The following is a 23,686-nucleotide window of genomic DNA, read 5'->3' as shown; positions in this document are numbered from 1 at the left end:
CAAGGGGGCGGTGGTCATCCAGTCTGCCACGAATCCACAGCATCGGATCACGGGCAACGGCAGGCCCGGCCTGCTCAACCCCAAGGGCTACAGCCCCGACAGGCTGAAACCCACTCATCCCCGGGCCCGACACCTCCAAACACCCGTTTCAAGCTGGACCCTTTGAGGGCCCTCGTTTGCAGAGCACGCAAGGCAGCGAGGGAGGTGTGAGGCGGTGGGGGCCTCGGCAGGCAGCGGTGACGAAGGCCGGGCGCCCCGCGCCGGTCAGTGGAGCGCGGCTTACACCTGCGAGCTCTTACCAAGGATTGCCGCTGGCCTGCTTCTCCAGCAGGAGCCTCTTCTCGTCTTGGGAAAACTGGAGGTCCAGCTCAAAAGAGTTAGTGTCCAGGTCATGGATGTACTGCTCGATGTTGCTGCCCGCCGCTGGCGGCAGGCCTGCGTCCGAGGCGGGCAGGCAGTGTGACGACGAGGACGTGGACACTTGCATGCAGCCAAACTGGCTCAGGAGGTTGTCGTACTGCAGAGAAAGGAGGGGAGAGTGACAGCCGTGCACCACTCCCCTTGGGCCCGCAGCCCACACCCTGGAGGCCCGGAGGCCCCCGCGGCAGCTCCGAGTCCTCCTGCGCTGGCCGGCGGCCACAGAAGTGGGCGGGGCCGGAGGCTGCCAGGTCTGGTCTTGCTCCCGACGGGCGAACCTAACCCCCAGCCTCCGAACCCAGGGAGGGGAGACCCAAGGCCTGGGGCCTGCCGACCTCTGCAAGGCCCATGCCGCCCTGACCAGAGGGGCTAGGAGGAGGGACGGGTGGCCACCTGGGGGCACCTTCTTGTGAGCTCGGGAGCCCTCCTTCTTTGGCCCCGTGGTTCTACGTTGCTGAGTCTGTGGTTGTCACTGTATTCAATATGACTCGATTCAATTCAACTCGACTGTGCTCATTTTTTTAAAAAAATTCCTTTTAACTGCAGCAAATATTCATTAAGCTTGATACAAAGTTGTCTGCCACTCTGGACAAAGCCACAAACCGGTGGGGACACAAAAACGGATGTACTCACAAATGTGCCGACCAGGCACAGCCTACACACCCACATGCCCCTGGGGCCAGTGACAGGGCCAGAGAACCCCTAGCAGAGACCTGGGAAGAGAGGTCACCCTGGGCAGCCTTCCCCACAGCTGTAGGCCCCACGCCCGAACCCCACCGCAGCCAAGTACGAGGGGGAAAAAAGCCACTGCCAACGGCTAAGAGTCAGCGTATCTTCCCGGTGCCTCCAGAAAGAACCCGGCTGCCCCCCACAGAGCTGGGCCTCAGAGCCAGGCCCCCTCGTGCAGACCCTGCAGCCTCGCTGCCCAAGCAGCCTTCTCCCTAGGGCTCACATGGCACAAACAGCAGTCTCAGTCCCACCGTACCGGCTCCTGGCTGGGAGTGACACCGGGACACTCCCATAGCCCTTCACTTAAGGCCTTCTTCTGGCACATTCTCTGCTTCTGCTCTGTGAGGAACTCCCCAGGCCAAGACCGCCTCTGCTTAACATTCCGAAATTTATACAGGCTTCCGTGAGCCACCCCAGGTGTCTCAGGGGGCTGCAAGGCCAGTGAGACGGCTGCCTCCATCAACTCCACTTCCGAAACAGGAAAACTGAGGCTCAGACCTGCCCCAAGGCCACACCCTACTAGCTAGCACCACATCAGAACCGGTCCTCTAAGTCCTTCGAACGCAGCAGCCCCTCTAGTCTTGTCACGGAGCTGTAGGCTTCCGATCACCACCGTCACTGTCTAGGTGATTCCTGTCTGGGGGGCTGCACTGCACTGCTCCCCGTGGAAAGCTCCGGATGCTGTATCTCAGCTCTCTGCTCTTCTCTCCTCAGCATGCCTAGGACAACCCACAGCACAAAACACAGGCCCAGAAAGAATGTGTGACAAGGGGTGACACTGGGCTGTGCACAGTAAGGAAACTGCCCCGGCTGGTCCGGCCCAGAGTACTTCTCCAGAGGCACCACACCCGGCACGCTCACTCCAGAGCCTAACCGCGAGCACTACCGTTAGCACCCCAGGGGGTTAGGGACACGCAAGAGAACCGAGTGCCTGCTTCTTCCCTCCCTGAGCAGAGACCATTCCCTGCTACTCACCCCCAGATGGAAGCCCCCTCACTGCTGAAAAGGACCCCAGACTCTCTCGGAGCCCCTCGAGGGAAAACTTGCCCCCGAGAGGCTGTCAACACCCGCAGAAAGGGAAGGCCCCCTCCTGTATCTGGTATCTTTCCAGGCTTAAGTCTTTTTCCAGGCTCACTTAACTGTCCAAATGGCAAGTCTAGCATAGCGAGCGCTGCCTGAACCCCTTCCAAGGCAGCTTTTAAAGCAGAGGATGAGCCACTTAACAAAAAGTAAGCCATTAACAAACGGAGCTGGTTTTAAGATGGTAACACTCGAGTACCGAGAAGCCAGGGCTCTCAACACAGTGAATGCGATGAAACAGCAGAGGGCGTGCACAGGACACTCCAGGGTGTGCGCACACACAGCCCCAGAAAGCGGAGCGCCCCGGGCACTGAGATCTGAGCCAGTCACGGCACGTACAGCTGCTTCAGAGCTGGTGGGGAGGGCACACCGCTTCCCTGGGACACCCCTGCCATAGGCACTGGAGACCCCAACCCACTCCGACCGGCCATGGTTCGGGCAAGACGTCAGGCCAGGGGCAGAGTCCTGGGGCTGAGTCCCCTGCAGTCTGCACACATGGAGGCTGCGGACAGCTGAGGCCACCTTAGAGAGCTTCCCACATCTGGCTCCCCTCAAGTCTGGGCACAAAGGATACTTGAGGATAACAAAAGGATGATGTTTTATTTACAAAAGTAAGAGAAGAAATTCAGTCTCTGAGAGATGATACAAGTAGTACTTGTGACTAAGCTCTGGGTGACTTTTAGATAAAATCTAGAGTCCGCCAATCAAATACAGGAGAACTCGATATGTGGTCACTGGTTAGGATAAGCCACAACAACAGAAGCTAAACAATGAGAATGGATGATCGGTGAGAACAGAAACACGTGAAATCCTATATAAATACGAGGATCACAGTAAAGGGTGAGGAGGGAGCACAGGACTGTCGGTGAGCTGGTCACCCAAGGTGCGAGACAGGTGCCCTGTGGCTCACTGCACTCCTCTGCCCACTTCCGTGTTTCACACCCTCCAGAAGAGAAGCTCAAAGAACAAAGTATACTTAAGACCCCTGCTTCTCCCAGGCACTAAAAGCCAACAGTGACCAATGTCCATCCTGAATGCCATGTGTCCAAAAAGTTCAAAGCAGGAGCATCCTGGGCTTCTCTCGGAAAGTTAAGTATTCCAGAACGTCTGTAGACACCTGATTATAAAGACACCAGCCAAAAGCTGAAGACAGAAGCCTACCGGGAGACTCAGAACCCCCAAGCCAAGGGGGACGGTGTGCAGGGTACTGCTCCCACTGCTACCGTCTCCCTGCCCCAACACCGGGCTCCGATGTGACTCGTCCGGGCGAAAATTAACGATAGGAAATAAGAAAAGGAGACTGCCCTCACCCTCCGGCAGATGTGCAGGCGGGAGCCTCCTCGGCCCCAGCACTGGGGAGAAACTCCGACCCTGGCCACCAAGTGTTCAACCACCAACAGGTCAATGCTGGCTTCCCCTCCAGCCGTGCACCCCACAGGCTGGACTCCCAGGGCCCACGGCACAACTGCACACAGCACAGCACGTGCGATTCCCCTCGGCTGGGCTGTTCCTGACACACACGTACTCCCCCGACACCAGACACAGAAGCACACCCCCCCCCACACACAGACACACATAGACACACACCCCACAGACGCACGTAAAGACACAGAGACACACACGGACACACACACACACACACCCACCCCACCCGGACACTGCGTGCGTGCCACCGGCTTACATTCCCGTAGCAGTCCTCGTCATCTTCCGACATGGCCGGCAGGTAAGCGGTGAGCTTTGGAGGCGTCTGATGCTGCAGGTTTTCCCACGAGATGGACTCGAAGAAGGGGTGAGCCTGCAGAGGGCCGTACCCTCCCATTTCCTCGCAGCCTAATCGCTTCGTGGCATCTAAAACCTGAAACAGAAGTCAAAACGAGTCAGTGTCCGGAACAAAGACTAATCCTGACCGACACATTCTTTCTGCACACTCTTCCCAATTCCCATCTCTGGCCACAGAAGGCCCCACGGCCCGCCCTGCCCTGCCACCACCCCACAGAGCGCCGGGGGGGTGGGGGTGGGGGGCGTGGACGGCGGATTCACCCCCTGGGCGGCTTCTCTCTCCAGCCTCTATCCGTCCCCCCCGCACAGGTGAAAATAAATCAGAACTTAACGAATAACAAGTGTTCCTGGGGCGCCTGGGTGGCTCAGTCAGTTAAGCATCGACCTCAGCTCAGGTCATGATCTCACAGTTTGTGGGTTCAAGCCCCGTGTCCGGCTCTGTGCTGACAGCTCAGAGCCTGGAGCCTGCTTCGGATTCTGCGTCTCCCTCTCTCTCTCTGCCCCTCCCTCGCTCTGTCTCTATCCCCCAAAAATAAACGTTAAAAAAAAAAAAAGTGTTCTTTTTTTGTTTTTAACGTTTATTTTTGAGACAGAGAGAGACAAAGCATGAATGGGGGAGGGTCAGAGAGAGGGAGACACAGAATCTCAAACAGGATCCAGGCTCTGAGCTGTCAGCACAGAGCCCGACGCAGGGCTCGAACTCACGGACCGCGAGATCATGACCTGAGCCGAAGTCGGCCGCTCAACCGACTGAGCCACCCAGGCGCCCCAACAAGTGTTCTTCAAGATACACAATTAAAAATCCCACAACAAGAGCCAAATGAACACACTGGCTCTCGTAACAAAGACACCCAGAATCCGTCTTGACGGTGAGGTATCAGAGACCAGGAACAGAATGCTGTGTTCTCCCGCCCACGCTTCATCTCCGAGGGCTCCACAGCCGCCACCTCCCAGACCCAGCCTCACGCCCCTGGACCCACAGAGCAACAACACGCCGCCGCGGATGGCACAGGAGGGGCAGGCGGAGATGCGCTGACCCTGCTCCCCAAGGCCAAGGAAAGGGAAGGGAAGGTCTAGTGCCCATGCACACCAGGGCAGGGACCCTGCAGGCTCTAGAACAATCACACGTCCTTTTCCCGGGTACATCTGCCTACCTCTGCTATAGTACCTGAGGTGATCTTTAAAAGCTTCAGGTGGCAGATGTTAAAGTCGACATCCACAGATGTCACTAACGTTTGCAGCCACATGCCGCTGGAATACACCCAGCTGCTCCAGCAATGAGTAATTTTAAGTGCCATGTACGTTGACGAGCACAAGCAAAATGATACAATCATCTCCTGTCTTATTAAAGAATCAGCCATGTGCAATTAAAAAGGGCTTATGGACATGAGACAGAAGATACAAATCTATCTATAATCATTATCAATCCCAAGACCTCCTTTTGTTAAACACAGGGGCCTGCAGTAAAGCTCCTGGGACCACAAGTGCAGAAGGACTCAGCATGTGGCCATCAGATCATCTTACCAGAAGAAAATTCAAAACATTTACCAAAAGTTTTTCCACAAGGTCTCTTGCCTTAGGGAAGAATTTTTCGGGAAAGTCATACTCCAGCTTAATGATCTTCTGAAATATAAGATATTCATTTCTGTAAAACAAGAAAAACCATCACTTTGCACAGAGCACACAAACCTCCCCTTTCCCGGGACAGCAGTCACCCTCTCTCCCTACAGAGACACTGTGGTCATTGAAGGACCACGCGGAAGTCCCCTCTACCCTGGCCCAGCCTGAGGGCCGCCCCCTCCCACCTCGCTGTCAGCTGCTGCAATGGTTTCCGGGGGCGGTGAGTGGTCTTACCCCGCTCGAAAAGGCGGCAGTCCTGCCACAAGCTGATATATTATACATCCGAGAGCCCAAAGGTCCGAACTTTAAGGGAGGGGGGAGAAACACAGAAGAAGGACATCTGTAAAATGTCAGTGAGAAGCACAGTTCGCTTCTGCCCTATCGGCACATACCACCCTATTTCGGTCTCTGATCTACTTCTCTCCGTTAAAACCAGGTCAGCGTGAGGGTGGGAACCTGCTCGGAACCCTTCTTGGGGGGGCCTCCCTGGGGACCCGGGCTCAGAGGACCCCACACACAGCAGGCACTACTGGGCCAGGCCACGCAGCCGTCCCCACAGACCCACCACGTCTGGTGGGGGCTACCTACTTCCTCACAGGGCCAACGTGGTCCTGAGGAGGGAGGAGAGGCCATTCCTGACCACAGGAAACACGAACACTGACGGAAAAGCACCTTCTTCTAATGCAGGGGGAGGGAAGGTGGCTCGCGCCCCAGTCACCACAGGTTGGTACAACTGGGAATAAACTCAGATTCTCTCGTAACTCACTTAGAGTTTACCTCCGGGACACAGACGCAAGCTCACGTGTGCCAAGGAGCCAAATCAGACAAACTACAGGATGTGCACAAAGCAACGTTTAACTGTTTCCGTTCCTGACCTTGCTGGGAAGAGCCCTGCCCCTCCTTTAAAAAAACTCTGATTACACACTGAAAAAGAAACCGTTCTGGGGCACCTGGGTAGCTCAGTCGGTTAAGCATCAGACTTCAGCTCGGGTCGCGATCTCACATTTCATGAGTTCGAGCCCCGCGTCAGGTTCTGTGCCTACAGCTCAGAGCCTGGAGCCTGCTTCGGATTCTGTGTCTCCCTCTCTCTCTGCCCTTCCCCAGCTCATGCTCTACCTCTCTCTCAAAATAAGTAAACATTAAAGACTTTTTTTAATAAACAAAAAAATTAAAACGAAACAGTTCTAAAATTCCCTAAGTTGTTTCCAGAGCCAGGTGGCAGGGACAGACCGTGAAGGAGGTGCGCTCCTTGCCCGTGATGTTGCCGCCCATTTCCCACCCCGTTCACGCTCTCTGCTCAGTGTCTGAGATCTACTTTGCGTATTTTATTTCCCCTGAAAGTTCTGCATTCTATTCCCAGCTCAACACTTCAGAAGCATCCAGATGCAATATACCACCGCCCCCCGCCCCCCCCCCGCCAGCTGCCTCCCCGTCCAGTCGTCCAGTCCTAGACCTACGAGGGCTCATGGGTTGCTGGATACAGCCAGCTTCTGGGGGAGGCTGCAGCCTGGCATTCAGAAGATGGGGCTGTAGAGTGCAGGTGGAAGGCACTTGACATGGGTTAAAAAGTACAACAAATCAGAAATCTAAGGCACAACATATGGATGAAGGACGTTTATAAAAGGAATCTATATTCTACCCAGTAACTAGATTTTACACTTGGTTTTCTCTACCGTTTAGGTCAAATGGGGATCCACACAAAACAAACGCAACAGAAAAGCATCGGCCCAGTGGTGGGGGGCAGCGGCCAGAGACGAGGTGCAGGGCTGCGGGCCAGACGTCATCTCTAGGAAGCGGGACACCCAACAGAGCCGGCCCCTGGGCTCCCCTCGCCTCTGTGATTCATCTGAGTGTTCAACACCAGCGGCTATCTTACCATTTAAAGTGGTTTTTGAATAGAATAAAAACTCAAGGGGGAAGGCAGGGTAAAATTTCTGGAAAGCAATATGCACCAAGGATCTTAAAATACGAAGTTAGACCAAGTCATTCCACTTCCTGAAATCCACAAAGAGGAACGTGGGGCAGCCCTGGTGCCCCCCGACAGACAAGGGGCAGGAGCACCCTTCCTCCCGGGACACAGGATGTGCCGCACCTGGCAGACACGCCAGATTGTCCAAATAAATGAAAAGCACCTCTGAGTCCGATGAAAGAGGAAGAGCTCAATGAGCTCCGTCAGATGCACATGCCGGAAGCACACGGCTGTGAGACATCCGCAGACGATTTCAGTGATGTGGGGAGGTGTCTGCTCCATGATCTCAAGGAGCAGGGCTCAAACCTGGTCATTTAGCAGGACTCCAGTTGAAGAGAAGTCACACGAACACACAGAAGACAGGCAGAAATAACTAACTGGAAGGACGCGCCAGATCACTATCTGGTGTCCATAAGCAGGATGCAGACTATGAGTGTTCCCGGTCTTTTATTCTCCACGTTTTCTAAGAGTTCTTTACAATACAAAGGTGTCACTTTTAGAATCAGAAAACTATTAACTATTTATGAATAAATACCACACAACTTAAACGTTTAAAAGCATAAAAAGATGCTCAACAACGTCTCCCTCACAGCACTCTCCCCGCGGCCGGGACACCCACCGAAGACAGTTTAAATGGCAGGCAAGCGAATGTGGGCACACACCGTCCTTCCAGTTTCCACACAGAAGGCGGCCACGGTGTCTTCCTGATCTCTCCCGGTAGAACCCAGACACCTTCCCCCATCGGCACTAAAGGGCTGCTTCATCCTAAGTGCCCCAAATCGAGGACAAGCTAGTCCTCAGGCAGCAGCGACCTCGGCTTTGAGAACCTGGCCGGTCATCCACCACCTAAAGGGTTTCTCAGCCTCTGCGCGGGGGACACCAGGGGCCGACTCATTCTTGCTGTGGGGCCATCACCGCACCGCACGATGCTGGGGAGTGTCCACCCACCGGACGCCACTAGCACTCCTTCCTCGCTCCTGCCAGGCTGTGACACGGAACCGTCCACACGCGGTCAAACACGCTCCAGGGGGCAGAACCGCCTTAGCTAAGAGGCTCTGCCCTACATGGGGTAAAAGCTCAGAATGTGCTGACTGAATTAAAACAAAAACAAAGAACCGGGAGACTGCTAAGATGCCCACCGGCAGCATGTGAGCCCTGGGGCTCCACCCCTGAAGAGTTCTTAACAAGCGGTCACGCTCAGAAACACAGGGCCACCCCTAGAACCACTCACCCCTCTGCCGCCTCTGACAGTGCCGTCTTTCTAGCAAAGGGGCCCCTCATGGCCATTACGGGACACTGACGGCGTGGCCGCAGTGAGGATCCAGGGAGAAGCTGCAGCCACACAACCTATCATCTGGAAGTGCTCTCCAAACTGAGACCCCAGACGCCACTGCCGCCTCAGGCCCACCCAAGAGAGCCCCCCAGCTTCTCCCTGCTCCTGACCAACGGCACCCCACCCCCTCTCTCCCACTGCACCTCTGCTCCTTGTGAGCAGAGCCTCACTCGTGCACTTCTGATACTCAAAACTCAAGCCCCTGCCTGGGCCCGACCCAGTTCTGAGCACTGGGGAGGGATGGCTCACGCTGGCTGTGCCCCGGCCAGGAAACCGCCTCCCCCACACGATGCCTTCTGGGCCTCTTCCCACGGTCCGCAGAGTCAGGCCACTGGCAGCACTAAGGACCCCAAGGCTCAGGGACACAGCTAGGAATGTGGACCTCCCGGCCCCACTTTCCCCCACTGAATAGTTGCTTCTGAAGGAACAAGATCAAATATCAAAGCATAAAGCAACAATGGTCCCGGGAAGTGTATTGTGTAACAATAAAGCAGCACAGAGGTTGGTTATCAAAGGCCATAAAAGGCACTCTCTTAACTAATTAACTTCATATGAGAAAACATACGTTAATAGCCACTGTAGAGAAAAGAGAATATTCTGGATCAGATGAAAGCAGGTTACCTTTTACAGGCCGATTTCTCTGTGAGCAGCTCTGGAGACACATACTGGGCTGTTCCTACAAACGAGTTGGCCCTGGCTGATGAGAGGAGGGAAAAGGGAGAAAGGTCACGCTGAGACACAAAGCATTTGTCATCGACGCTGCACCCTGGACGTTCATCCATCAGGATGTCGTGGTTCACGTGGGCCTAAGTGGGGATCTGTCCCAGTACTGGCCCCCTGGTCACGTGGAATCAGACTAAACAGTCCCAAGAGCCTACTTGTCCAGGGCCCTCCCCTCGAACCCCCTTCTTGGACTCTCCGTCCAAGGCCGGCTCAAAGGTCACTTGCTCTGTGACAGCAGCCCTGGCCACCAGGGCAGCCCCTCCAGACCACCGTGGCGCACGTTCTCTGGGCACCTCTCACTGACCCGGCGGTGTCAGCTGGCAGCGTCTCGAAGAGAGAGGGCTTGTCCGTTTGGTCCACGAATGGTGCCTCAAACAGACCCAGGCACACAGCAGGCACAGATGGGACACACGTACACGTGGGAAAGGACCGGTCCCCTGAAGGCCACAGGCCTCCTTAACCAACAGCTCAGGGAAGCTAGGGGTTGCAGGTGGAATAAGACCTGGGAGTCCCGGCCAGGGAAGCTTCTCGATACCCCACTGCTGCCAGTACCGCCTCTAGGACTGTGCAACACAAGGATCACCAGGTTCGCCCACAGACTCAGAGGCTCAGTGGCAGCAGGAGCCTCTAGACCCGCTTACCACCAAACAGGATGTCCCAATACCTGTGTCACCCCAGGGGCTCCCAAGGACCTCGGGGGCTCATCAGCAGCTGAGTGGCCCTGACCAAGCAGCGCCGAGGGCGCAAGTCTGCCCGCGCCACCACGTTGCTCCGGAGGCACCCCCACGGGGTGTCCTCTGACATCGGAGACCGTGCGGCCACTTGGCCTTTCCCCGTGACCAACGGACACAGGACCGGGATTCCCGCACGAGAGGTGCCCACCGTCTGAGAGCAAAACACTTCCCTCAGGAGCGCATGCAATGCTGCAACCCTTCCAACGGTTCCCTGGAGATGCCCCACCTCACCTGCCGTCACCTGCTTTGCCACTACCTCCCACACTGGCCCCACATCAACGGCACTCTGTACCCAGCACTGGATGGCTGCTGGCAAGGCCGTGGTGCTGCTCGGACAGGCCCAGGGAGGAGACCACCTTTCCCTGCAGCACGTTCCAGCACGGCCCCGTCTCCTAGCCCGGCACCCCATAGCAGACAAGAGACACAACACCACAGTCGAACATCATTTTGTTCTGGACAAATAAGCTGTGTGACCTAGCCTGACCCCTCTGCAGATCAAGCAGTTCTTTTTCTCAGTATCTTCAGTGATCCACACCAGAAAGTATTTGTCCCTAAGGACACATCTCCCTGAACCAACCTGAGAGGTAAAACCTCACACCAACACACCTACCACCAAATGGTCTCTAGTTGGCCAGGCCCCTTCTGAAACCAGGTGACACACAGAGCAGTGACCACCCCGTGCAGGGTCCTGCTGGGTGGGCTTACTGATGAGGGCCCCAAGTGCTCTACTCGGGGTTGTCACATGGGGACATGTGGGCCCCCAAGGGATGTCTGGCAATGTCTGGAGACATTTCTGGCAGACACCACAGAGGAGAGGGAAGGGGGGGCTACTGTCACCTAATGGCCAGATGCCAGGGGTGCAGCTAAGCACCCACAGAGCACCAAAAAGCAGGAATCCTCCAGCCCCCAAAGAGCCCAGATCTTGAGTGCCCTCTGTACAGCCTCACTGGGACCGCACCCTCCTATCCTCCAAAAACACAGACCAAGACAGAGCAGGAGCAGCCAGCTAGGTTCTGGAAAATTCTGGAGGAGGGGGAGCTGGGGAAGGAAGATCAGCTGAAAGTGCCTTCGTCTTTCTTTCTCAAAATCGCCTACTCTGCTCTATGTTAGGTCCAGGGGAAGCAACCTTCTTCTTCTGCACTGACCACGAGGCTCTGTACTGGGCACCTCAGCCTGGTCCTGACACAGAAGCAATTGGGGGTTACAGCTACCTAGGACAAAACACACCAGACCTATGTTTGGCATGTCTACAAAATTCTTGATGATATATGGCTATAAGCAACACAATACCCGAATTAAAATGCAAAAAGAAACCAAGGCCCCTGGCCACACCAATGCAGCATATGGTCATCTGGACTGAGAGGCCCATTGGTCATGGTGGCCATCACATCCTGCTCACCATCCCTGGGGCTGCCTCAGAGCTGGAGGCGCTTGCCATGGGGGACTTCCTGACTGTTGGTCCAAAGGCCTCCAAGGGCAGACGCCCAGGAGGAAGACAGACAAAGCCAACGTGCTGGCTCTTCCCCGTTTATCCTCATATATGGCCCCCGTCCTCCCGAGTATTGAAGCCCTGGAGCCAGCAGGAGCCCCAGAGGGAGGCGAGGAGAGTGTGAGAGCCTACCTGAAGCTGGTCCTCCTGCCTCACCCTTATCCACCAAAGTGGTTTCCCTGGGCCCTGGACCCCCCCCCGCCCCCGGCCCACCTCCACCCGGGGAGCAGAGGGGCTCACGGTCCCATCGAGGAGACCCGGCCCTGTTGCCTCCTCGGCCCTGCTCTCTGTAACTGGTCCCCTCATGAAGTTGTTTTCCTGTAGGGACTCTGCAGCCACATTTGCATCCTGCCAGGACCCCAAAAGATACCGCCAAGAACAATGAGGTGATTCATATGAGGAAAAAAAAGAAACTGAGAACCAAAACCAAAGGAATCCATTCAATGATGCAGTGAATCAAAGAAACGCAAACGAACACACAAAAGCCTATCAGATCAGCAAAGGCACAAAAGGAAATACACAGTGCTGGCAAGGATTTGAGGAGACACACACTCACCGTGCTACCGGTGGCGATACGGAACGGTGTAATTTTCAGGGGAGCAGTTTTCCAATAAGCATCAAAATCCAGAGAGCACAGGCCTGCGCTCTGACCCAGCAGTTCCACTCCTGGCACCCGAGCCTCAGGACGGATCCGGCAGTGACAGCAGGACCACACGCAACGCAATGGCCCTGGGAACCCTGCCTGGTACTTCACTGCCTCTCGTGTGCTCCCATCCTGCATAGGAGTCATGTGCGGCTTCTGTCATTTGTCTTTTGTTAATGCTGCTATTGAAAAGTTCTGGAAATGTATTTTTGTATGGAAAGATGTCCGTGATGCATAATTAAGTAAATTAAATCCAGCTATCAAAACAGTACATAGTGGGGCACCTGCGTGGCTCAGTCGTTTAAGCGTCCATCCCGCTCTTGACTTTGGCTCAGGTCGTGACCTTAACAGTTTGAGAGTTCCAGCCCCGAACGTTTAGAGACGTCTGTGCCTCTAAATAGCTACATGATGCCCAAAATAAAGTCTAAAAGGGTCTACACCATCCCCACCCCCGCCCATGGCTAGGCTTCAGTGACTCATGATGTAATTCGGACTGTGTTGCTGTTTTACAGTCTCTGGGCCTGGATCTGCTGGTCTCCCGTGACACCTGCTGCTCCCTATCACCAGGAGCCTGTGCCCATCTTCTTGAAGGCGGGACTCCAAGTCCCTGGAGAGGTGTGAAATCACCCCCTTGGAAAGGAGCTCTCCTCTAGTCCTGAGATGAAGGAGGCCTCTGGACAGGACTGCCCTCAGAAAAATGTTTGAAAGGCATACAATAAAATAGGACTATAAATGACCAAAGTGTCAAAATACTGGGGTAGTGAAAGCGTGCCACAATGATGCCAGGCTCTCTGTATCAGCGCGGTAGGTCATGAGGCCCATCAGGTCTAACAACGCAGGAACTCGGAAGCAGCGAGGAACACACACAACAGAGCAAGACTCTGTGACAACCTGTTGCCCACCTTCGTAATTAAAGGAAACATTCAATTTCACTGAAAGGTTGGTGAAAATCAGCCACTTTCTCCTCCCCAGCTTCACGAGAGCCGACTTCCGTGTGTGACACGAGGGTAAGAACCCCCAAGAGAGCATGAGAAGCGCAGAGAGAATCTGGTTACCTCCCCCAGTGGCTCAGAGATTAACCGAAGGCCAAACTGCTCCACCTATTGGAAAACCAGGCCCAGAAACCCACCGTTAGTCAGAAAGCTGCCTATTCCACACCACTAACCCACTAAAAGTGGGCCACAGGGTCAGGGTAAAGAAGAGGGTCTTGGGCTGTGCTGCTGTCTCCACCCTGAAAGTGATTCAAGCAAAGTGACCAGCATCCCAGGCCGTGAAACACTCTGGCCACCACCTCGGACTCAGAAGTGCCTGTGAGGAAGGACAAGCCCCAAGGAGTGTTCCTGAGGTCAGAGGACACCCACCCTCTCTGCAAAGCTGAGAGTAAAGAACTACAGTGTCTTACTCTGAATACAGCAACACATCAACAGGAGTACGCACCACGACCGAGTGCCATTTATCCCAGGAATGCAAGGGTGGATCAACATACAAAATTCACTCAGGGGCGCATGGGGGGCCCAGTCAGTTGAGCGTCTGACCTCGGCTCAGGTCATGATCTCGCAGTTCACAAGTTCGAGCCCTGCATCGGGCTCTGTGCTGACAGCTCAGAGCCTGGAGCCTGTTTCAGATTCTGTGTCTCCCTCTCTCTGTCTTCTCCCACTCACACACTGTCTCTGTCTCTCTCTCAAAAATAAATAAAAACGCTAAAAAAAAAAAAAAAAAAAAAAAAAACCCAATATATTACATATCATTAGAATAAAGAACAAAATCCACATGATATCTCAGTAGATTCAGAAAAAACATCTAATAAAAATTCAACACTCCTTCATGACAAAAATACATCACAAAGTAAGAAGAGAAAGGAACCTCCTGATAGTCAAGGCGTCTATCATCAGCCTCGATGGTCAAAGACTGAAGCTTCTCTCGGAAGATCAGGAACAAGACAAGGATGGTCAATTCCATTCGACATCGTCCTGGAAGTTCTGCCAGGCCCGTCAGGCAACAAGAGATAAAAGGCATCCGGAGTGGAAAGGAGAAAGTAAAAAGTATCTCGAATCACAGACGGCCTGATCTTCTATGTAGAAAGTTCTGAGAATTCACTACAAAACAGTTACAACTAACAGATCCAGCCAGGCTGCAGGACGCAAGGTGAGAGCACAAAAGCAAATGTATTCCTACACGCTTGCAACGAACAATGTGAAGGTAAAATTCAGAAAACAATTCCACTTACGATAGACTCCAAAATAAAATACTTAGGAATAAATTTACTAAAAAAAAGAGGAAAGCCTGTACACCAAAAACTAAGACAGACTTTGGAAAGAAATTACAAGACCTAAATGGAAAGACACCCCCCACGCCGACCCCACCCTGACCCCAGCCGGCGTTCACTCAGCACGACGCGTCCTACTCCATCGATGCTAGTGTGGACCAGAACTCCACTCCTCTTTAAGACGAATCCTGTTTACCCATGTGCACGCCGGGCACCTGAGTTGTCTCCACTGTCTCGCTATCGTACATAAAGCTGCTATGAGCACTCCTGTACAGTGCTTCTGTGGACACGTCGCCACAGCGCTCAGATACATCTGCGAGAAGAATGCTCACTTACAAGGGACGACGCTTAACGTTCTGAGGAACTGCCAGCCTTTTTGCAAAGTGACCGTACCATTTGACATTCCCACCTGCACAGCACAGGGTTTCCATTCCTCCACACCCTTGCTAACGCCTGATATCAGCGTCTGTCCTATTTCTTTTTTTTTTAATGCTTACCCTTGAGAGAGAGCGCCAGCATGCGTGCGCATGAGCGACGGGGGTGGAGGGGGGAAGGGATCCAAAGCGGGCTCTACGCTGACAGAAAGGAGCCTGATGGGCGATGGGCTCACTCGAACTCACAAACCAAACCGGACCAAACTGACCAAACTGAACCCTGAGATCAGGACCTGAGCCACCCAGGTGCCTCATTGTCTCTCCTTTTGATCACAGCCATCCTAGAAGATGTGAAGTGGTATTCAGTGTGGTTTTCATTTGCATTTCCCTAATGACACTTAGCACCTTTTCATGTGTTTATTGTCCATTTGCTTTGTCTTCTTTGGAGAAATGTCTATTCAGACCCTTTGCCTGCTTCTACATTTTTAATGTATTTTCTTTTTCTCTTTTAAAGTTTATTTATTTATTTTGAGAGGAGAGCAGGAGCAGGGGAGGAGCCGAGAGAGAATCCCAAGCAGGCTCCACTCTGTCAGCGCGGGGCCCAACACAGGGGTCAAACTCCTGAAACCCTGAGACTACAACCTGAGCTGAAACCCAAGAGTCGGACGCTCAAACAACTGAGCCACCCAGGGGCCCCAATTTCATTTTACTTCTTGTCTTATGAGTTCTTCAGGCACTCTGGGCTAAGTCCCTTACCACATACATGTTTTGAAAATGTTTTTTCCTGCTTCGCTTTCTGAATGGCATCATGGCACAAGTTTCCCGACTGGATTCAGTCTATGTTCCTTGTGCTGCCCGTGCTCCGGATACCATATCTAAGAAAGCCCTCCCTGCCTAACTCATGGTCATGGAGATTTACGCTATGCCTCCTCTCAGAGTCTCAGCTTCTAGAGTCTACATTCAAGTTCACGTCAGAGCTAACTTTTGTGTATTATGGTGTGAGGTAGGGGTAAATCATGTTTTGGGGGGTGCTTGGGTGGCTCAGTCGGTGAAGCGTCCGACTTCGTCTTAGGTCACGATCTCACACTTCGTGGGCTCAAGCCCCACACTGGGCTCTATCCTGACAGCTCAGAGCCCGGAGCCTGCTTCAGATTCTGTGTCTCCTTCTCTCTCTGCCCCTCCCCTGCTTGTGCTCGCTTGTGCTGCACTCGCTCTCTCAAAAATAAACATTTAAAAAATTTAAGTAAAACAAAACAAATCAAAAACTCCATGTATCATAGCTATGACTAAACAAATACCAATGTTGAGAAGACGAGAGTAAACCATTTCTGATGTTAAGAGTTATATATGTTGGTGTAAGTATAGGGACTTGACTTTCCCCTCTATCATGTGAACTCTTCTTTTGTGGTGGGTGGGGCTGTCCTGCCCACACTACAGTGGGGGCGAGGCAGAAATGCTGGGGCAGGTTCTAGAGTCCACAGCACACCGGGTGGGGGGCATTTGATGCCGCTCTGAGGGTCTGGATGATGGCCCTCCACAGAAAGTACAGCTGGAGTGAGTGACAGAAGTGACTTCGGCTCTGTAGCCTCCCCCTCCAACCCGTCTCTGGTCATCTCCCACTGCACACCTGCCAGACCTCCCCTCCTGTTTGGCGAGTGGAACCTCCATACCTGGCCGCATACCAGAAAGGCCACACAACTCACGACATGAGTTTCTAGACACAAACCCCAAGTCCAAACCTCTATGGCATCCCAAGCTCCCCAAGTCTCTACCAAAGACAGCAAAAGCCAGTGACACAGCCACAGACCAGGGGCTTGTTCTGCATGATTAAGTTGCCTCTGCCCAGACATGTCTGTGGGAGCTTGGTTAGAAGTCACAAGTCCTCTGTGCCATAAAGTCCTCATCAATCCCACATACCCTCAACAGCTGCCCTGCTGTTTCCTATCCTGCTCCTTACAGTCACAAGGCCACTAGGATGCCACAGGAAGCAATAAGGGAGAGACAGAGGGACAACCCACTGGGACAGAGGTCTGTGAAGAGACAACCTGCCTCTTCTAGGAGGGTAGAACATGCTCACAGGACAGTTAAGGAACCTGGGCCGTGTCTCCACCAACGCTTGCTCTCTGGAAGCCTAAGATGTTTTATGGAAATCATCTCTGCACAAAGGTTTAAAAAAAAAAGCTAATGCAAGAATAAATTCTAAGAGCCTGAACTACTTGAAACAGAAAGCGAGAGCAAGTCACTAAAACCAATCATTCACATAGTTACACGTTTTCCCTCTTCCTCTAGAAGGGTGGGAAAAAGCCAACTCATCTATACATACAAGCAACTGTCCCTGGTTTACAACGTAAGGACGTCTACACTTCTACTCCCAGAAAGGAGAAATGCAGGCTTATTTCTCCAATGCATTTAAATTCATCCCATTTTTTAAAATGGCTATAAGGTACCAGGACTAGCTTGTGCCAAATATCAGGTTGTGAGGCAAATGGACAAAGGAAAAACAGACAGCACAGACCCCGAGGTGGCTGGCTCCCAAGGCTGACAGGGGGAGCCCCATGGCGGACGGTGACTTGTCTCATGGGAAGTGACACATGACGGGACAAGGACGTTTGGGGCCATGGCAGTTCCTGCTTGGCTCGTGTGTGTCATGGGCCACGCCTACGGTCATGGGTTATACCACGTCCACAAAACATGACCGCCGGCCGACACAATGTTCCTGTGCAACAACGATGAGTCAGGTGGATCAAGGTTTTGGGGCATCTCACAAGTGCCCAGAGAACCTCTCCAAGGTGGGAAGGAGGGACAGGGAGCTGCAAAAAGAAGGTGAGTGGCACCAGACTAAAATTTGTCAAGAGACAAGAGTATCTTCCTTGATTGCGAGTTCTGTTTCAGCCCCAAAAGGGTGGTGCTTTAAGATTCTCGAAGAAGGTCCCAAATCTGAGATGCAGTCTTGGCGATTCAATGAGAGTCTGCGCAAACATCTTCCCAACACTGAGTTTGAAAACATGGGGCTGCAAAAACACCAGGAAAGGAAACAGAAGGCACCCTGTGGAACAGAACCTACCGAGGCCCAGGCAGGCGCAGCCAGGAGGAGGGGACCCCAGACATCAGCCAGCAGCTGCCCTACGTGTGGTCGCCAAGCAGGCCTCAGTCCGACCTGAGGCGGAACAGACCTGCCTGGCTGAGCTGCAGGGCTCCTCGGAAGCCGAGCTGCTCCCACTATGGCATGGAGCTCACGGCTCCCCTCCTCCACAGGAGGGCCGCTGCAGCAAAGCGGAGGTTTCCATCTGAATCTCCCTTCCGCCAACGACCCCAGCAGTCGCACCTGCTCCGGCTGCTCCCCAGCCCGTCCATCACGGCCCTCTCACGGGGCCCCACAGGGCCTGGCAGAGCTGAGCACACTGCCCTAGCCTCTCGGGCCAGGGTGGCTCTGTCAGTTACACTTGTCCTGACTCAAGGTTCATTTTCAAGGTCCCTGATTAATTTCAAGGTCCCCACTGGCTAGCTAAGACACTCAAGGCCCACTGTACTGTCAGCAACTCGTCTTCAGGTGATGGAGTGGTCACAATACATAACCTGGCACCGGGAATCACCCTAAACAAACAGTGACTGGGATGGCTTGCAATTGTAAATGTGCACTTGACTAGCAGCTTAAAAATCAGCCCCTACTCGTTCTTTGAGTTCGTAGAACCTCACCATCATCGGGGTGCCTGGGCCACCACTGGCAGCTACACAGAGGAGATGGGAAGACAGGCAGATGGCGGGCACTGGGACGGAGACCATGCTCTCACAGTTACAAGCCACAGTGCCACAGGAAGAGCCGGGAGCTGATCCCACCAACTCCACACCCCTGCTCAGAAGACCAGGAAGGAACAAAGCACCATGGCATCTTCCAGGACTCGGAGCAGTGAGCCCCAGTGGACACTTGCAGGTGCTCACAAAGACCTGGGACGAAAACATGCAGAGTGGCTGGCAACCCAGCACCCCTACTCAAGGCCAGGCAGACCAACCACAGGCCTAGAAACCTAGTCGCCTCCCCCGACAGTCCAGACCAGACAAAACTGCCCAGACCTCCAGCGAGAGCCACCACGTGAGGCAGGGCCTTCCCATGTGAAAGCTTCAGCAACGATCTTACAACAGCACAGGTGTTACAAACATGTCACTAACAATGAAGACAGTACAACACAACACATTTCTAAGAAGTTGTTTTTGATCTCAAGCACTGAGCCAGGACCTGCTGGAAACAGAGCACTCACACACCTTGTTTACTCTCTGGGGATAAGACTTTCGCTGTTCCAAAATCTGTGATCTGGATGTGCATGTCTTCATTTAACAAAATGTTTTCTGGTTTCAGGTCCCTGTGAAAGCAGATTTTTTACATTTGAGGTGAAATATTTAAACAGTTATGCTATTACACACTCTACAATTTTTCACTGAAAACAAAATGGACTGATTAACGCTTATAACCTTTATGGACCGACAACCAAGAATGCGAGTCTTTTTAAAAAGTTCACAATGAATAAATATTAACTGCACTTAATGAGTACCTTCAAATTACATCACTTCAAAAGTACATCTATCATTTTCAATAAACTTTTTATTAAAGTGTAACCCATCATTTTTAGCCCATAAAAGGAAGATCTTTGAAACCTACTGTGGTCATCATTTCACAATATATTTTAGTCAACCATCCTGTTGTACACCTTTGATTTAAACAGTGACGAATGTTGTTCGTTATTTCTCAATGAAACCAGAAAAAAGAGTTAAAATGATAAATTCTGTTATATGTCTTTTACCACAATAGAAAAACGATCAGTAACCACAACAAAAAGAGCTCGTATGAACGCTTTTAATTTGACAGTGTCAGAAAGTCATGGAAAATAAGATCAGAAATAAGTACACACAAAAGCTATTAGGCAGGAAATAAAAGCACCCAGTCAGGATGGCTGGGAAGGCCACCCACCCACCCAGCAAAGACATCTGACCAACATCACCTGGGAAGTCTCATCAACTTCTTAGATTTCACAAGGAGGCCTCCCACCACTCCAGAAAGTAAAGCAGAGCTGACCCTGGGGCCTGGGGAGCAAAGCCCACAGGCCCCTGGCATGGTACCTGTGAATGATGCCCTTGCCATGCAAGTACTCCAGAGCCGACACCATCTCGGCCGTGTAAAACCGGGTGCACGTCTCATCGAATGAGCCAATTTTGCGAATGTATTTAAGTAGTTCTCCATTTTTGGCATAACTAAGACCAAAGTCTAAATATTACGTAGTTAAGGAAGAGTGCAAAAGTCATTCTTTTAAACTAACCTTACAGCCCAATAGGAATTTCTTAAGTTTCATTTATTTACTTGGGGACGGGGGAGGGGCAGAGAGAGAGAGACAGAATCCCAAGCAGGCTCCACATTCAGCGTGGAGCCTGACTCAGGGCTCAATCTCATGACTGCGAGATTGCAACCTGAGCCGGAATCAAGAGTCAGATGCTTTACCAACCAAACCACCCAGGCGTCCTAGAATATTTTTCATTAATGAAAACTGAAGGTACCTGTGTCCTAAGACAGCTGTCCCTCTTCAAGTCGGACCATGGCATGATCATACACACAGCTGCTGGGTGTGACAGGAATCCCTGGCCCCAGCTCCACGAACAGGCCCCAGCATGGGTTTCTCACCAAGAACACAAAGACACCCATCCCTCATTCCGAATGCCACTTCTGGACCCCACCATCTCCACAAAACACCCACGGGCTCAGTGAAGGGAAGCCACCAGAGACGGCAGAGCCCATGGCACAAATGCCTCTTTGCAGCCAGGGGAAAGGGCCCTCTGTCATAACAGAGCCTCCAAACCTGCATCACGACAGGCACACACTTACTGGGCACCCACTGCTTTCCACGGTGTGCTAAGAGTCAACTCATGTAACGGTTTCTCAAATGCAAGCTCCTTTCCACATATAAAGCAACGTGTTTCATAAAGAAATGCCACTTTCAGAGTGCTGGGGACAGGGGTGACGCCCCTAAACGAACCAATAGAAAGCCCTCTCCCCACCGCAGCAGCCCGTTGGTACTAGACCAGGTCACTGCTCCCCTGAAGACGGAACCACTGGGAAGAGCCCAGTGTGCATGTGTGTCCTGCCTGGACAGCCTCACCTCTCTCTCTTGAAACCGCCTCCTCACCCCCAGAACAACCTGCACAGGAGCCAAACCACAGGTCGGGCCTGAGCCCCAGGTACTGGACCAGTCGGCAGCATCTGGTCTGGCTGCCAAGCACCCCTACCCCAGAAACCCTGGGGCCCTGGGGGGTCTGCCTCTCTGCTCACTGGCAACACCCCATGTGCCACTCTCTGTGTGGGGGTGACTTGGGCTCAGGCCTCGGAACTCTCCCCTGCTGAGCACGCTGTGGGGGGCCGACCAGCCTGCCGACACCCCTCCTACCCCCCCCCGACCCTCAGTTTGTGAGCTGCCCTGACTCTTCGCGGAGCTCTGCTGGCAGCCGCCCAGCAGCAGCCGGCACCTACAGATGCGTCGAATGCCAACGCCACGCACACTCCCAGCCTAGCCTCTCCCTCAGACTCTTCCAGCTCACCTACAGCAACCCTGCGCACCCCGACTCTGAGGCCTTACGCCCGGAAGCCACCCTGACCACACTGCCCCTCGCCCGGCTGACCTGCAAAAACCTTCACAGTGCAGCGCCGGTCACGGCAAACGGCTGCTCTGCTCTAGCCTCTCCAGGCTCCCCGCACACTTGGAAGAAAATCTGCTATTCTCACCAGGCCTCTGAGGGAGGAGGAGCTGCCCCTGCCCAGCCTTTTCACCCCACCTGCACAGACACGCTCCTTCCCTTGCTCCGCCCAGGACTCGGGCCAAAGTCCATGGGTCCCCTCAGACCAGCAGGCTACAAAAGCAGCACCTTCTGGCGCCCTCTCACCGGGCCCTTACTACCTTTGTTCCCTCAACACATACCACATGGGCGCCCATCATCAGCATGTGCTAACTCCTGCACAGAATGCAAGCTCCGGGAGCGCTTCCCTTCTTGACCGGCATACCCCCATCACCTGGCACTCAACAAGAACTTCTCAACAAAAGGACAAGTTCAGCTGACAGCTGAAGGAGCCAGAAAATGGTGTCGAAGGGAGAAAGGGATAGAGCAAAGCTTCAACCCAGAAGAGTCTGTGTAGAAAGAAGAAAGGGGAAAGCCCGGGGCAGGGGGTGTGTGTGGGGGGGAACGGAACAGCCAAGCCCTCACACGGACCAGCTTTAGCGCCAGGCAGCTGAGGAGACCGGAGGGCAGGAGGGAAAGAGCTAATGTCAAGACTGAGGTTTAAGCCCGAACAAGTCCTGAAGCAACTACATTTGACAGCCTCCTTCTCTCAGTGGAACAGAAGCCAAGAGCATCTGCTGGGACTGAGGACAAGAGTCACTGGGACACATAGGGGCCGAGGAAGTCCTGGTTGGGAAAAACTACAGGAAAAGTCCGTGGAGTGAGGAGAAACTGGCCAGCCAGGCCCCATGATGGGCAGACCCTGGGACAAGCTAGACAACACAGTCGTGCCCCCCCCCCCCAACATGGTGCCCTACCTCCCTGCTCCCTAAGCAGAGGTAAAAGAAGGGGGAAAGAAAAACATTGCCCCAGGGATTAGAGAAGTCAGGGAGCAGGAAAGGCCCTGAGAGGAAACAATCAGCAGGGTGTGACAGCCCTGCCTGAGAGCCAGAGGCACTGCGGGATCACAGCCATCCACAGGCCACAGCAGACTGGGGAGGCTCCATGGGGAGGGGGAGAGGAGAGGGCCTGGGGAGGGGAAAGAGTTTGGGTCCCTGCGGTTACTCCCTGGACTTCGCACTTGGGGGTTAAGCCTGGTAAAGATGTGCATTCCAAACAAACCCCACAGCCCTGGGCCAAAGAGAGCAGTGAGGGGCCCTGGAGGTCCGAGATCCTTCTTCCTCTCTCTCACTTCCCTGCCTTGAGAAGAGACTTGACGCAATTCCAAGGAATAAGGGAATGCCTTTGAATAAATATCTAGCAACCACAGGGTTAAAACAGTAACAATCCTTTAGATACAAAGCTTATCAACAAAAAAACCTCAAAAAAGTTTGTGCTGATCTCCCTTGAAGTACATTCCACTTCAGTGAACGTCAGCAATCCCAGGGGCTCCCACAGCAAAGTGATGTGAATTCATTTGTACTTAGAATATGCCACCCTTGCTTGTCCTGTCCAGGGAGGGACGACTTGTGAAAATACACACTGGGGTCATGACTCCAAAATAGCACGGGGTCACTGGTGCGATTTCAGGTGCGACTGTTCAAAGGATACACAGCTTTTCATCATCCTGAAATGTGAAGTAAAGTTTAACAAAGAACGGGTGATCCAGGCGTGACATCACGTCTCTCTCTCTGGTTACATACGGGACCTTGTTCTCTTTGATAATGTGACGTTTCTCTAGAATTTTAACTTAAAGTAAGAGAGAAGCAAGTTATTACAATTGATAGCGGTGAAAACAAAACAAAACAGCACACTAGAAACAAAACTCATAAAGGTA

At 53.1% G+C, this 23,686-nt stretch overlaps 1 protein-coding gene across 6 annotated transcripts in view; it reads right to left on the bottom strand.

The window, feature by feature from the left end:
* The window catches only part of PDPK1 (3-phosphoinositide dependent protein kinase 1), a 79,589-nt gene that overhangs the window by 15,346 nt on the left and 40,557 nt on the right, over positions 1-23,686 (bottom strand). For all 6 annotated transcript variants that reach the window (XM_053213407.1, XM_053213406.1, XM_053213408.1 and 3 more), the window contains 8 exons: positions 23,461-23,598; positions 20,269-20,413; positions 19,417-19,514; positions 9,549-9,624; positions 5,860-5,928; positions 5,554-5,650; positions 3,908-4,081; positions 300-517 (listed from right to left, as the gene is read on the bottom strand). In XM_053213407.1, coding sequence (XP_053069382.1) covers positions 300-517; positions 3,908-4,081; positions 5,554-5,650; positions 5,860-5,928; positions 9,549-9,624; positions 19,417-19,514; positions 20,269-20,413; positions 23,461-23,598 — 1,015 coding nt within the window. The remainder of the gene's footprint in view (positions 1-299; positions 518-3,907; positions 4,082-5,553; positions 5,651-5,859; positions 5,929-9,548; positions 9,625-19,416; positions 19,515-20,268; positions 20,414-23,460; positions 23,599-23,686) is intronic.

Source organism: Acinonyx jubatus, chromosome E3 (assembly GCF_027475565.1).
Source record: "Acinonyx jubatus isolate Ajub_Pintada_27869175 chromosome E3, VMU_Ajub_asm_v1.0, whole genome shotgun sequence".
NCBI lineage: Eukaryota > Metazoa > Chordata > Mammalia > Carnivora > Felidae > Acinonyx > Acinonyx jubatus.
This window is presented reverse-complemented; position numbering and strand designations above follow the sequence as displayed.